Source organism: Stomoxys calcitrans, chromosome 5, assembly GCF_963082655.1.
Source record: "Stomoxys calcitrans chromosome 5, idStoCalc2.1, whole genome shotgun sequence".
Lineage (NCBI taxonomy): Eukaryota > Metazoa > Arthropoda > Insecta > Diptera > Muscidae > Stomoxys > Stomoxys calcitrans.
The window spans coordinates 9,747,720-9,763,790 of NC_081556.1; the positions used below are offsets into that span (position 1 = coordinate 9,747,720).

General features: G+C 36.4%; 2 protein-coding genes across 2 annotated transcripts in view; both read left to right on the forward strand.

Annotated features, from left to right (window-relative positions):
- The window catches only part of LOC106081228 (potassium channel subfamily K member 4), a 72,409-nt gene that overhangs the window by 15,844 nt on the left and 40,494 nt on the right, over positions 1 to 16,071 (forward strand). The gene's annotated exons all lie outside the window — the stretch shown is intronic.
- Positions 12,464 to 13,163, forward strand: LOC106081233 (uncharacterized). The gene is made up of 2 exons (XM_013243061.2): positions 12,464 to 12,591; positions 12,656 to 13,163. Exons 1-2 carry the CDS (start codon positions 12,541 to 12,543, stop codon positions 13,058 to 13,060), a joined length of 456 nt encoding a protein of 151 aa, XP_013098515.2. The 5' UTR covers positions 12,464 to 12,540; the 3' UTR covers positions 13,061 to 13,163.

Consider the following 16,071-nt stretch of genomic DNA (forward strand, 5'->3'; position numbering starts at 1 on the left):
GATCTGGCCTTCAAGGTACGCTCGTAGTTCATTCTATCATGTGCAGTGGAAGAAAGTATTTTCAGCATCATCCAAGTGTTCTTCATCTGCGAGGAGGCAAAAAGGAGTGCCACATTTTGTGCAAATATTTCCCAAAATATCCATGTCCGGAAGCTTAGCGTTATGTAAATGTTTACATCCCTATCCCTATCCCCTATCTCCTTTATACTAAGTTCTTGATATCTGGGAAGGCTATCTGCCCAGATTTCGCATCCGTAGAAGCGGATGCAGTTACAAGCTTCCATTAACAGTTTCCTCATTTTGGGTAGGGGCTCTCCTATGTATCGAATTTTGGGTTCAGCTGAGCTGTTTGGAACCCGTTTATGGGAGGCAGATGCGCTTGCTTTCCCTGTCTCGCACCACTAGCTAGCCGGGAGGCAGCTTTGCTTTGTGACACGGGTTACTCTATCTTCTCTTACCATGTGGCCAACTGCGAATCTTTGGGTATTTAAAGAGTGATCAAGAGATCCATTCCTTGTCTTTCTCGACAGCGGATCCGGAGACTTGTGGAGAATCTTACGGTGATCGGAGTATTTTCGATTTCCTTACGATGATTGTGGAGAATCTTACGGTGATCGAAGTACTTTCGATTTCCTTACGAAGATCGATTCCATCTCTACTGCTGCTTTGTTCCATGGTATATCCAGTTGCATTGGGTCCCAACTTAAAGCCGTTATCTGTGTCCGAAAATATAGTCGTCGCCCTTCATATTGACCCCGAAGGTGCCTTTGCAAGCAGTGAGGTCCTCGAGAGGGTTGACGCAAAACCTTGTGAGTACTTGCGTTCAGAGCCAGATCGGACATTAATCTGGATATTGTATCAACAGAACCTACATTACCAGCACAATGAATGAGGATTCATTAAAGACTAAAATTCTTTAAAATCAAATACAGGGTGCGCCAGAAAACCGACTTATTTTTAGTTCTTTTTTTAGTTCTTTTTTTATTTGAGAATTCAATATTCCAATTTTTTTCCATGCAGTCTTGAAAATGACAATGGGTAATGGCGACTCCATTGCGCATACAATGTTTAAGTGGATTTTTGAAATTCGTGTTCACTCTTTGAGAGCATATTAGTCGGTATGCTGGCAATGGAGTTGCGAATGTTGCTCTTGATGTGTACTATGATCCGTGGTCGATGGACATAAACCAGGGTTTTCAAATAGCCCCATAAAAAGAAATCGCACGGACTCAAATCTGGAGAGCGTGCCAGCCATTGGAGATCACCTTTGAGTGAGATGAGGCGGTAAGGGAAATGTTGTCGCAACATATTATTTGAGTCTCGTGGTATGTGTGCTGTGGCTCCATCTAGCTGAAACCACACGTTTAAATTTAAGGTCTTAATGGAAAATTCGTCGAATAGTGGTGTCAGATTTCCCCACAGCAGCTGTGGGTTTGCGAGCCGAACGCCGGGGAGAAAGCACAACATATTGTCTCACTCTTTCGATATTTTCCGGAGTTCTGATGATCCGTTGAAGTCCTTTTCTGGGTTTAGCGACACTTCCACACTCCCGAAATGTGTCAGAATTTCCCAAAAGGGCTGGGTGTTTGCGAGCCAAATGCCGAAAAAGCACAACTGACTGCCGCAATCTTTCGATATCTTCCGGATTTCTGATGGTTCGTTGAAGTCTTTTTCTGGGCTTAACGACATTTGCACACTTAGGAAATAAGTTTACCCACGACAGAATCGAATTACGGCCACGGACGAGTCTGTTGCGTTGCGCAGCCAAAAATGAGGGGCCGTTAGAAAAGAAGTTTTCGATGGCGAAGGTCCGCTTTTCTTTAGACCAGAGCATGATGGCAACTGACTGGAGAGAGTAACAAACTTAGTGATGCGTCCACTCTCACCACCCCCAGATGCACCCAGTCTCGACCCCCTCCCGACCAACTCACCACTCGGGAGTTATTTCAAATAATTAAGTTTCTATGGCGCAACCAGTGTTGCCGTTTTTTAGTAGATTCCTACCAAAATTGGGAGTTTTTTATTCTCCTGGTAGGTTGGTAGATTGGTAGGCTGACCTCAAATATTGGTAGGTTTTTCCTACGCCGTGGATATGCGTTATTCGTTAAGAATGCAGAGCAAAACCATGAATGTCGATGGTGAAAGGCTTTCACTGCTTGAAATTTTAGTAAAAAGGCCGTAAGTTCTGATATTGAATAACTGGTACTAATGTTAAGGGATATATTCAAAATTTTTATAAATTTTCGATGAAATGCGTCTTTTGTGCGTTCAATGCCTTCAATCAAAAAACAGGGCTAAGTGACAGCTGCATACAAATATGGTTAAGATCTGGTTCATGCTCAGATGTTGAGACGTCCATGCAACTCATTGTAAAATGGTTGCTTTTACTAACCATTTTACAGTGCATTTCTGGGGTCAACATTTAAATCGGGATATACCTTAATCCGAACTCGGCACGGTTGTTGATTGAAATCGGGGCAAAAATTTTACTTTATGAACTTAAGAGTTCTTATCGGGAGATTGGTATAAAGGGTGCTATATCAAGATGTAGGCTATCTTTGAATGTAAAGCTATAGAGCGATTTCAACAAACAGACGGACGGACATGTCTAGATCTTTTATGAGTAACGACGATCTAATACTCCGTAGCGTTGATAAAAGATAAAAACATTTTAATATCTTGCAATGTATGTGTCTTAAAAAATTCCTTTCTATTCCATCACTTTTCCAAAAATTCACCCACTGTTCTTTGTTTTCACATAGACTAAACAAAATTTCTACGCCCACCATATTCAACTGGGTGTTAAGTATAGTTGCAAATATTTTATTTGATTCGAAAAAAAAATGAAAAAAAACCTTTATAATTTGGCAATATTTTATATTTTCCTATAAATTGGATTCAAGAAAATGTATGGTGAAAAATATCACAAAAAAAACAAACAGAAAAATAAATAATTTTTTAAAAATATCGCATCAACAGTGATGAACAAAATTAGGGAACCTAAAAACATTAAAAAAAAAAGTTTTATATTTTATTTAAACACTTTCTATGCTCTGGGTCAGTAAACATGGTAATGAATAAAAAGAAAAATAATTTTGAAAAAAATTTTATTTGACATAAAAAATTCCTTTTTATTATGTGCCAACTCGTAAATATCAAAGAAAATTGAGACGTCAACAAAGTATGGCCCATATGGCATGGCATTTGGGTTAAAATGCGAGTATATACAATGGCTCTTTGCACACAATTAAAATTGTCAATTTGATGTTTTGAAAATTTAAAGAAATATCATAGGCTGAAATGCAAAATGTTCTAAGAAAATTTTAAGAGTTTAAAGAAAAAAAATAAAAATTAAAACAAACAAAATTAAACAAATAGATATTGATAAGCTAAAATGCAAATTAGGTTGAAAATTATTAAAAAGTTGCAAATTTTTGCCAACTGAAATGCAAAAGGGACTAAGGGAAATTTTAAGAATATATATATTTTTTTTTAATTGATAAAAAAAATAATGTTTCTTGATATATGAAAATTTTACAAAAACAATTAAAGACTTGTTTTTGGAATTGGTTACTAAGTAAGCTAAAAAGCAAAATGGGACAAAAAAATTAAAAAAAAATTAAAAGACTTTACCAACTGAAATGCAAAAGGGATTAAGAAAATATGTATATATATTTATTTGTATTTTTAAATGGTGTAAAGAAATAATGTTTCATCACAATTTTCATTACTTAGGTTCATTTGTATTTTACCTAACTCCCTTTAGTGCCCAAAATTCAAATATTTTCACACTCCTCATTACATTTATGAAACTACATGCATTTTGGCAATTGCCTAGAGAGGGGGTGGTAATGGTTTGGTAATTACACTTTTCTTAATATTTATAAAAATTAATTAAAAAAATCAAACATGTGGTTTTTTTTGTGTTTTTTCTTATAATATCTTGTTTTCGAATTTTCTTTTTGTTTGTTTTTGTGGGGAGGGGGTTTTGTTGTTATTTATGTATTTTAAGTAGGCGAAGGTGAAATGTTAATGGTGACTTTTGCTCAATTTATATGAAAAGTCATTGGCTGATTTTCTTCTTTTTGTTTTCCTTTGAGATTTTGTATATGGACTGTGCCATCGAAAGTATGTCTGTCTGTCCTTTCGCCGGTTTGACTGTCTGTTTTGGACATGTAGTGTCGTTGAGTATGTGGTCCATGGAGTGGTACCAATGACGACTATTCATTGGTTTATTTTTATAAAAGTCCAATCATTTTGAGTTGGTGTGTGCGTTTTGTTTTATAAAATCTTACACGACTGTTGGCTCCAAATAAATTATATCCATAATACTAAGATTGTTGGAAATTCTGTTCGGATTTTTATTTCCTACTAAGTAATGACACAAGTTTTCATAAGCATGTGACTAATTTAAAATGGAATCAAAAAAACTTAAACACTCTTAAATTCATGTTTATTTTGTTTTCTTGAGGTAAATAAAAAATATCTTTTTAATGAGTACTAACGACCTTTTTGGGGGAATTTGTGATTTTGTTTTTTCTTTTCTTCAAGATTTTAAGGGATTGATCTTGAATTTTTTGTTGACCTTAGCAATTTATTAGATTTTGATAGTTTCCGCAAATTTTATTTGATTTAAAAAGAGGCAGCTGTGAGTCACACCACTAGGATGATACGAAAATTAAATGTTGACATCTTCTTTTTATATATAAAAGTCAAAGTGCTGTGCTTTATTTGCTTAGCTGTTCTGTTTTAAGAGCTTTTCCTGAAATGTTCACAAAGAAATAGGTTACTCCAGTTTTTTATAACGGAGGAATGGAGAAAACGGATTCTCTTTACCACAATTTTCGAAAGCGTAACAACTCGGAGATATAGGCATTTATTGAAGAGAAATTTATTGACTTTCCCCTAACCCTTATTTTCAGAAACGCCAGATCTCGGAGATGGGTGGTGTGATTTAGGCGCAATTTTGTGTGCTCTCTTATAGTACCCTAAAAACTAAAAATTGGTATTGAAATTTGGATGGGGAACCTAGGGGGGCCACCCCGCTCCCGAAACCTACTAAATATATACAACCACAGCAATATGAGACTCAAATGAAATTGGTATTTAAGATTAAAAACGAATCAGATATCCAATTGTCGGACCAAGTGTTTGAGGGACCAGCCCAAAACCCCCCCCCCCCCAATTGGACATATTTACCGACCATGTCAATATGGGACTCAAATAAGAGGTATTTGAGAGTAGAATACGAATCTGATATCCAAATGGGGGACTATGTTTCTAGGGGTCCACTCACTCTCCAAGACACCCCTCAAACAGGACTTGTTTACTGACCATGGCAATATGAGGCTCAAATAAAAGGTATTTGAGTGCAGAATACGAATCTGATATCTAAATGTGGGTCAAGGGTTTTGAGGGGTCCACCAAAGTGGACAAGTTTGCGACTATAGCAATATGTGGCTAAAATGAATGAAAGGTCTTTGGGCGTTTAGCACCAATCTGATATCAATGTTCGGGAAAATGTGTCTATGGGACCACCCCACCTCCATAACATCACCCAAATAGGACGCATTTGATGACCATTGCAATAATAAGTGGTATTTTAGGGTAGAACACGAATCGGAAATATATTCCCAGGGACAAGTCACTGAATGGCCAAAACACCCCCCAAACCGATAATGTTTGCCGACTATGGAAATATTGGGCTCAAATGAAAGGTGTTTGGGAGTAGACCACGACATTCGGGACCAACTGTCTAGGGGACGTTCCACCCCCATAACAACCCCCAAATAGAACGTATATGCTCACCACGACAATTTGAGTCTTAAAGAAAGTGGAACTCGTTATTGATAGTTTTAAGGGCCCGTACCCCAAACCGGACATATTTGCTCACTTTTGCAGCAAGGGGTTTAAATTAATTTGATATCCAATTTGGAGGCATATGGCAATATGAGGTTCAAATGAATGATATTTTAGAGTAGAGCACGATGGTGATATATTTTCAGAACTAAGTAATTGGGGGCCCCTTACTCCCCAAAACACCTCTATATCGGGCATACTCACCGAGCATGTCAATGTGGGGCACAAATGAAAGGTATTGGGGAGTAGAGCACGAAATTGATACCCACTTTGGTGTGTCTACCCGTTCCCCAAAACACCCCACAAACAGCAATTTTTTACAGACCATTGCAATATGGGGTTCAATTAAAGGTATTTGAGAGCAGAATACGAATCTGATGTCCAAATGTGGGACCATGTACTTGGGGCACCGCCCATTCCCCAAAACACCCCCCAAAGAGTACAAATGTACCAACCATGGGATTATGTGACTCAAATTAAATGTATTTGACATAAGAAAACGAATTTGATAACCAATTTTGTGGCCAGGTATTTATTTGGGGGACGCCTCATCCCATAAACTCCCCTTAAACCAATGGCAATATGGGGTTTAAATAAATGGTTTGGTTAAATTTGAGAGAAGAGCACGATGCTGATATTTCTTTCTGGGCCAAGTGTCTGGGGCACCTCCTCACCCCCAAAGCACCCCTAAATCGAACATCATGAGAATATCGGGCTTAAATAAAGTCGTTCAAAAATCTAACATCCAAACTTAAATGACCCTAAACCATCTGAGCGAATACATAGACCAATAAATTCCATATGGGATTTAAATAAACGAATTTATATTGTTATACTGGTCGTCTCTAAAATCTCTTTAATTGTCGGAAATAAATATTCAATGGATAATTTTGTTCCACATAAAGTAAAAGGCGGAGACGATTGTATAATACCCTACTCCTCTGCTGTAAGTTCAAAGTGTAAGTTATTCTGAACCAATTTTGATGGACTTCGCCGTATGTTTTCAGATGGGTTAATAAACAATCCGTATCACATTTCGAGCAAATATTTTCAAACTGTAATAACTACGGTTGCAAAATGTCAAAATAATGCAAATTACCCAAAATCTGATGAACATATTTATGGGAGCTATATATAATTCTGAACCGATTTCTACCAAACTTCTTACTTCTCAAAATTTTGGGATGTGAGTGAATATGCAATAAAATTGTCATTTGTTAACCGATTCTCTTGACATTTGGTAGGAAGGATTTTCTCTTGACTCTCGCCATTACTAGCGAATTTCATAGAAATCGGTTCAGATTTAGATATAGCTGCCATCAAACGTAGTTATTAATACGATTCAAATACAACATACCAGCGCACGGTCCTTGAAGCCATCACACCTAATATCATCCATCACACCTAATGTCATCTAACCAAAGACGAAACGCATCCCATAGTGGTTGGTGTGTGTTGCTACCTCTGGTTTCCATTTGCAAATAAAATCTCCAATCATCAAGCTTGTCTAGAAAGAGAAACAAAACAAAAATTAATGATCTTTGCCCTAACAGGCAAAAAACTTGAAAATAAAAAAAAAATCGGCCGGGATTCGAACCTGGGCTCACGGAGCAACAGCGAGAGCAGTTGTCATTGCCTAGCGTTCAATGTCATGTGTACCGCGGAAGTAGTGTAATTGTCGCAGAAAAAAGTCTGTCATTACACAAAAACACATGCATTGGGAAAAAGTACAGCTAATAGATAAGGTTGTCGAGCGTGGTTAATGTGTGAGGCGTTTGCGCAATTAATACGATTCAAATACAACATACCAACGCACGAAAAGTCTTCTAATCAAAGACAAAACGGGTCCCATAGTGGTTGGTGTGTGTTGCCATCTCTGTATTTCCTTTTCCACTTGCAAAGAAAATCTTCGATCACTGAGCTCGTCTTTCGAGACGAGACGGAAACAAACAAAAATTTTAAAATTTAATAATCTTCACCCTAACATGAAAAAAACTTGAAAATGAAGAAATAATGTGGTCTAAAGCTGGGCAAAAACCGTCTGAATAAAGACACTTTTCATAAAAAATCACGCAAAAAAATTATAATAAAAAAAAATTTAATCAAATAAAAGTGGCCGGGCCTTTTCGAGTTCTTTTCCCGGCATTTCTTTTTAGGCAAACAAAGGATAAAAGAAAATAATTGGTGTGCCAATTAAATTGAATGTTGGAGACTATGGTAGAAGTCATTGTGTAAAATTTCAGCCAAATCGAATAAGAATTGCGTTCTGTAGAGGCTCAAAAAGTCATGATCCCAGATTGGTTTAAAAGGTAGCTATACCAGGTTATGGACAGATTTAAACCATACTAGGCACAGTTGTTGGAAGTCATTACGAAAAACGTCATACTAAATTTGAGGCCAAATGGCGCCCTCTAGAGGCTCAAGAAGTCAAGACCCCAGATCGGTTTATATGACAGCTATTTCAGGTTTTGGATCATTTGCAACCATACTTAGCACAGTTGTTGGAAATCATAACAAAACACATCATAAAAAATTTCAGTAAAATCGGATAAGAATTGCGTCGTCTAGAGGCTCAAGAAGTCAAAATTCAATATCGGTTTTATGGCAGCTATATCAAAACATGGACCGATATGTCCCATCTACAATTCCAATCGACCCAAACTAATATGAAGTATTTGAGTAAAATTTCAAGCAGCTAGCTTTACTCCTCGAAAGTTAGCGTGCTTTCGACAAACAAACGGACGGACATGGCTAAATCGACTTGAAATGTCAAAACGATCTGGAATATATATGCTTTATGGGGTCTTAGACGAATATTTCGAGGAGTTACAAACAGAATGACGAAATTATTGGATTGCCCAAAAAGTAATTGCGGATTTTTTAAAAGAAAGTAAATGCATTTTTAATAAAATTCAGAATGAACTTTAATCAAATATACTTTTTTTACACTTTTTTTCTATAGTAAGCTAAAAGTAGCAGCTGATAACTGACAGAAGAAAGAATGCAATTACAGAGTCACAAGCTGTGAAAAAATTTGTCAACGCCGACTATATGAAAAATCCGCAATTACTTTTTGGGCAACCCAATAGTATACTCCCATCCTGTGTTTCATATAAAACATTTTTTATACTTTGTATAAAGCATTATCACAAAAATGCTGCTTAAGTTAAATTTTTATAAAACATTCGCCTAGTTATCATCAATTTATGCAGAAAACTCTTGAGAGGTTGATAGAAATATATCTTAGGGCAAAGATCCCTGGAGATTGTCTGTCGCGGATTATAGAGGATTCTCTCGGAGTGAAAAAACACCTAAAGGAGGTGCACTGTCTCCTCTCTCTGGAAGAAAAAGGCGTAAAAGTGGCCGCGTATGCTGATGACATGGTAATTGCGGTTAGGGGACAGTTTCCCAGCACCCTTAGAGAAATACTTCAGGAAGCTCTACGTGCAACAACGAAGTGGGCTACCGTAGTATGGTCTAGGTATAAATCCATGCCAGACAGAAGTAGTTGTTTTCAGGAGGAGATACAAGTTACCTTGGTGTTTTGCTGGACAGGAAATTTAACTTCAAATCCAACATTTTGGAAAGGTCAAGAAAAGCAACTCTTGCCTATACACCTGCAAGAGAGCCATTGGTAAAAGTTTGAGTTTAGACCGCGTGTCATGCATTGGATATATACTGCAGTTGTCAGACCTATAATGCTATATGGTGTTGTGGTCTGGTGGACGGCGCTTCAAAAGTCCACCTACTGCTCAATACTTAACCGGATCCAAAGTATGGTTTGGTTGTGCATCACAGCCCTACTGAGTGCGACACCATCTGATAAACTGAATTTAATGCTACATCTTATGCCTGTGGACATTGTGGCTAGACAAATTGCTGCGACCACTGCCGTAAGGTTAAGGAAGCTTTCTCATTGGTCATGTGGCGGCTGCGGACACTGTGTTATCCTTGATACAATATCCGATGTTCCAGGCAGTGTGGATTACACCCTACCTGAGCCGCCTTTTGATAAAAAGTACTGTACCACTATTCCTGATGGAACCGATTGAAACTACGATATCCCGGGTAACAAAAGTTATTGGGTTGCCCAAAAAGTAATTGCGGATTTTTTTACAGCTTGTGACTCTGTAATTGCATTCTTTCTTCTGTCAGTTATCAGCTCCTACTTTTAGCTTGCTTTAGAAAAAAAGTGTAGAAAAAGTATATTTGTTTAAGGTTCATTCTAAGTTTTATTAAAAATGCATTTACTTTCTTTTAAAAAATCCACAATTACTTTTTGGGCAACCCTATATATAGGAATCATCCGTGTAGAAACACGGATGATTCCAAACTAAACGACCAGATGGGCTTTGGGGTGTACTTTAAAGATCTATAATTGGTCATATCGAAAAGGTTACCCGACCACTGCAGCGTGTATCAAGCGGAGATCTTTGCAATTAAGGTAGTGGTGGAATGGCTAAGATATAATGTCATAACGACGATTGGCATAAATATCTTCTCAGACAGCCAGGCAGCCATTAAATCCCTGGAGAACGTATTTCTGAATACAAAAATCGCCCTTGACAGTCGCAGATCTCTCAACAAGACGGCTGAACAGTTCAAAATTCACATGTTTTGAGTGCCGGTTTACAGTGATAACCCAGGGAATTGTAAAGCGGATGAGCTCGCGAGACTAGAAACTACCCTACACATTCCAGGGATATTGGAATCTGTGTGTATGCCTCTAGCAAAATGTAAGCTAAGTTTCCAGGGCCAGGCCCGAAGGGAAACGAATAAAAGATGGCGGCTGTGAGCATTCCAAAACTATGTGACCTAATCTAGATTTGAAGAGGTCTACTGCTTTGCTGTCATTGGCTAAAACAGATGTCTCAGTCATAGTGTCCGTCATGACAGGTCACTGTCCAATCGGAAAATACGCTGACAGACTGAAGGTTGCCAGCAACGACTTTTGCAGAAGCTGTGACTGTAGAACACCTTCTGTGTGTGTGTGTCCAGCACTAGCAGTCAGAAGGAGTTCCACTTTAGGTTATCATTTTCCTTCTTTTGTTACTATGGTATTACAATGGACGAAAACGTCTAAGTGAATCTGATGGCAGACTGCCACTTGAACCTAAACTAAGTCCCATCAAAATTTTTTTTATAAAAACAAAATTTTATTTCGCTTTGATTTTCATATAATTGTTTTAATTGTAATGAGATTTTTTTTGTGAAAAAATTGTTCCCAGTAGGTTTTCATACAAAATATTGTCAAATTATTGGTTGCCCAAAAAGTAATTGCGGATTTTTCATATAGTCGGCGTTGACAAATTTTTTCAACGGCTTGTGACTCTGTAATTGCATTCTTCCTTCTGTCAGTTATCAGCTGTTAAATTTAGCTTGCTTTAGAAAAAAAGTGTAAAAAAGTATATTTGATTAAAGTTTATTCTAAGTTTTATTAAAAATGCATTTACTTTCTTTTAAAAAATCCGCAATTACTTTTTGGGCAACCCAATATTTCTACATTGTTTTTTAATATTTATTGTACATAAAAAATTCCCTCAAAAATTCATTTTTCATAATTTTTATCGGCTTTTAAGGATTGTGTCATTAAAATGCAATTTTTTTGTTAACAATCGCTTTGATTATCAGTATTTTTATAAAAATTAAATTTAAATAAATTTTACATATATTCGATATTTGTTTTAATTTTTTGTTATTCCAATGCTTTTTTTTTTTTTGTATAAACATAAATTCAGTATCATCACTTTGGGTAAACAATCTATCGCTTATTTATGCAAAAAGTTTAAACCAATGTCAAAATTTGCAGAGTGTGTGGTTCAGCCAACCCAAACAGTGTGTGTTTGCAATTTCTTTCTCACTCATTTAATTTGGTAGCCTTCTCACCCATAGCTAAGCACATTTTCAGGCTAATTATTTCAACAATTATCGACCTCATAATGTTATTGTGAAAAATAGAAATATAGAATAAATTTTTTTGTTTTATTTTGGAAAATTGTCAATTCTTACTGCTGTTGAGGTTTTTCACTTTGTTTTTCTATGCCTTAGCAGCAGCACCACCATGTGGGAGCCGTCACAATTCTAATGGATGAGTGGCCAAGCTATAAAAAAATATAATGACGTGGATGTGAAGTGATGAAGGAATAAAAATGTCAGACATTCTTAGTACGAAATAAGTTAGAATGACAAATCGAAAAAATTCTAATGTTGTTCGAGTGTCTGCGTGGGGTTGGCTATGGCTATGATGGGTATTGGAAGCAACAGCTGGTGCTGAAGGTGGGATGCTGTGAATAGCATTATTAAAAAAAAAAGGCAAGTTACAAAAATAGTTTTTTGAAAACTTAAAGGGTTTCTACACTTGTTCTTCTTCTAGCAAACAGCCAGCACACCCTTTTCAATTTTGATTTTTAGTCACTAGAAACAAGTTTATTAGTCTAGTACTCAAAACGATTCACCCTCCCACCAATATGTATATGTTAAAGGAATTTTGTAAATTTGAAAAAAAAATTCTATGAATTGCAACTCTTATCTGTCAAGTTCAAATGAGCACTCCCAGCTCATTAATGTATGTCAATAATGATTGTTTATAAATAATCGCTCACAGTAAGCTCAAATAATCAGTCATTAATAGAACAGCAAATCAAAAAGAGATAGATTTGCAACAGCAAATAATCAAGCAAAATGAAATTTACGCCTGTTTTTATGGCAATCTTACTGGCAGCGATGACTCAGGTGTTGTATAACAGTTTTATTTTAAAAAAGAATAGAAAAAAAAATGATATTCTGTTTCCTTTAGACAATTTTTGCATTGGAAACATCTCGTAGAGCCAAACGCCAAGATATTCCCCCTGTTTTGGATGAAACCAAACAATTGGCTGCCCAAAGTGATGAGGTTATAGAGCAAGTCCTACCTCTGCTGCCCAATACTCCAGCCTTTGCCAACCATCGTTCCAAATTGGAGGCTTATGAAAAAGCTTTTCATGATTACAAAGATCAAGCGGGCTACAATCGAAGATTTGCTTCAAGATTTTTTGCCACACTATTGGAATTTATGAAAACTTTTAAAAGTGATGCTAACAATACTGCCGAACATGGTGAGGTGGTGAAATATTTAAATAATGCTGGTTTAGATAAAATCAGACAGCATGTTGAGCAGAAAATGGAACGAGGAGAGTACAGGCATTTGACGAGGTTGGGTTAGATGTTTAGCTAAAAAGATAATTTCTAGGAAAAAATTAAAAAAAGGGTTTTAAATGAACTAGACGAGTAATAAAGACACCCTTCCTATTTGAGAGGTTGCTATATGATGTGTGTTTTCTTAAAAAAATTTTATGAAATTATTTCAATCAGACGGAAATCAAAGTTTGATTAAAAGGTTTAAAAAATTGATAAAAATTAATAACAAGTAAAAGCGTGCTAAGTTTGGTCAGGCCGAATCTTATATACCCTCCACCATGGATCGTATTTGTCAAGTTCTGTGAATGACTTTTTCAAATAGAAAAAAGCCACTCATAAAAAAACACCACCTTCAAAATTTCAGGCAAATCGAGTAATAATTGCGCCCTCTAGAGGCACAAAAAGTTAAACTGGGAAGCCGGCTCATATGGCAGTTATATACCGATTTAGACCATACTTGGAACAGTTGTTGAAAGTCGTACCAAAACGACATTTACAAAATTTCCACGGTATTGGATAATAATTGCGCCGTCTAGAAGCCCAAGAAGTCTTATTGGGAGTTCAGTTTATATGGTGGCTATATCAGGCTATGGACTGATTTACACCATACTTGGCATAATTGTTAGAAATCTAAATAAAACACTTCATGCAAAATTGCGCCCTTTAGAAGCTGAAGAAATCAAGTCCCAAGATCGGTTTACAGCTATATATGGTTATCAACCGATTTCAACCATACTAAGCATAGTTGTTGGAGTCACAGTCATAACGAAACACGTCGTAAAATTTCAACCAAATCCGATAGGAATTATGCCCTCTAGAGGCTCAAGAACTCTAATCGGGAGATTGGTTTATATGGAGCCTATATCAGTTTATGGACTGAGTTAGATTATACTTGGCAAGGTTGTTGCGAGTCATAATAGAACGCTTCACGCAAAATTTCAGCCAAATCGGATAAGAATTGCTCCCTCTAGAAGCTCTAGAAATCAAGACCCAAAGTCGGTTTATATGGCAGCTATATCAGGTTATCAACCTATTTAGACCATACTTGGTACAGTTGTTGGAAGTGATACCGAAACACTACTTGCATAATTTCAGCCAAATCGGATAAGAATTGCGCCCTCTAGAAGCTGAAGAAATCAAGTCCCAAGATCGGTTTATATGGTAGCTATATCAAAAAATGGACCGGTTTGGCCTATTTACAATCCCAACCGACCGACTGACCGACAGATGGATGGACGGATATGGCTAGATCGATTCAGAATGGCGAGACGATCAAGAATATATATACTTTTAGGGGTCTTAGAGGAATATTTTGAGGTGTTACAAACGGAGTGACAATATTAGTATACCCTTTGATGGTGGGCAAAAACCAAAAATTGTAAAATTAAAATTTTTTTTTTAATTTTCTATTTTAATTATCGGATAAATAAATAATTTTAAAAAGTAATTGAAAAAACTTTCTACTAAAAAAAATTGCATATTCAATTAAAAGTATTACTCAAATTTTCAAATAATTTTTAATTTTAATTGATCCAATTGAAAAAGCTGATTGAAACTTTTGAAATTTTCAATTAATTTATCCAATTAAAAATATGATTGAATTTTTTTGAAAATTCCTATTAATTTCTATATTAGGTACACGGATGTTTACCTCCTGGAACATGAATTTGAGGTGCGTGGTTTGGGCAAAGGTCCGTGGGCACCCGCACTTTCCCGGGGTGGTTCTCCAAATAGTTTCGGGTGTTGAGAAGTGGTGCCCTAAAGATTTGTTGTAATTGTTGTTGTGTATAGAGGGGGCCGCCCTTCACCGATGAAGGACCCAATCGGGTTAATCCGAAACGTATTTAGAACCGGCTACCATGGTATTGATACAGATTTGTCGGGATTTGGGATGTATTGGCCTTTGAAATCGCCTTCACTTTATATTGTCAGGGACAAAATTGCATTTAATTGGATTTACTTAAGAACCGTATTTGAAAATTTTTTAAGATTCGATTAGAAAAATGATTGAATCAATTAAGTTTTTTAATCACGATTGTGACTGAATAAATTTTCAGATCCAATTAAAAAATTAATTGAATCAATTAATTTTTTTAATTGAAAATGGCTTTTTGCTTTTGCTTTCAATCACGATTGTAATTGAAAAAAAATTCATAACGAATTAAAAAATTTGTGAATCAATTAATTTTTTTATTGAAAACAATTTTATTTTCAATTAAATTTTCAATTAAAAATTTTACTTTAAAAATCACGAATGTGGTCAAATGCGTAAAGGTAGCTGCTTGAAATCTTGCACAGATATCACAGGGCCATATCGGTTCAGATTTAGATATAGCTCCCATATTAACCGATTTCCCGATATGACTTCTTGAGCACCTGGAAGCCTCAATTTTTGTCCGATTTGGCTGATATTTTGCCATAGTGTTCTGTTTTGACTTTCAACAACTGTGTCAAGTACGGTTCAAATCGGTCGATAACCTGATATAGCTCCCATATAAACCGATCTCCCGATATACAATAACTTCTTGAGTCCTTACAAACCGAAATTTTTGTCCGATTTGGCAGAAATTGAGCATGTTGTGTTCTGTTATGACTTTCAACAACTGTGCCAAGTACGGTCCAAATCGGTCTATAACCTGATATAGCTCGCATATAAACCGATTTCCCGATTTGACTACTTGAGTCCTTACAACCACCATTTTTTGTCCGATTTGGATGAAATTGAGCATGTAGTGTTTTGTTAAGATTTTCAACAACTGTGCCAAGTACGGTCCAAATCGGTCTATAACCTGATATAGCTCGTATATAAACCGATTTCCCGATTTGACTTCTTGGGTCCTTACAAGTTGCATTTTTTTGTCCGATTGTCCGACTGAAATTTTGCAAGTGGTGTTCCGTTATGATTTTCAACAACTGTGCCGAGTACAATCTGAATTGGTCAACAACCTGGTGTAGGTCCCATATAAACCGATATCCCGATATGACTTCTTGAACCCTTATAAGCCGCAATTTTTGTCCGATTTGGGATGGAAGTTT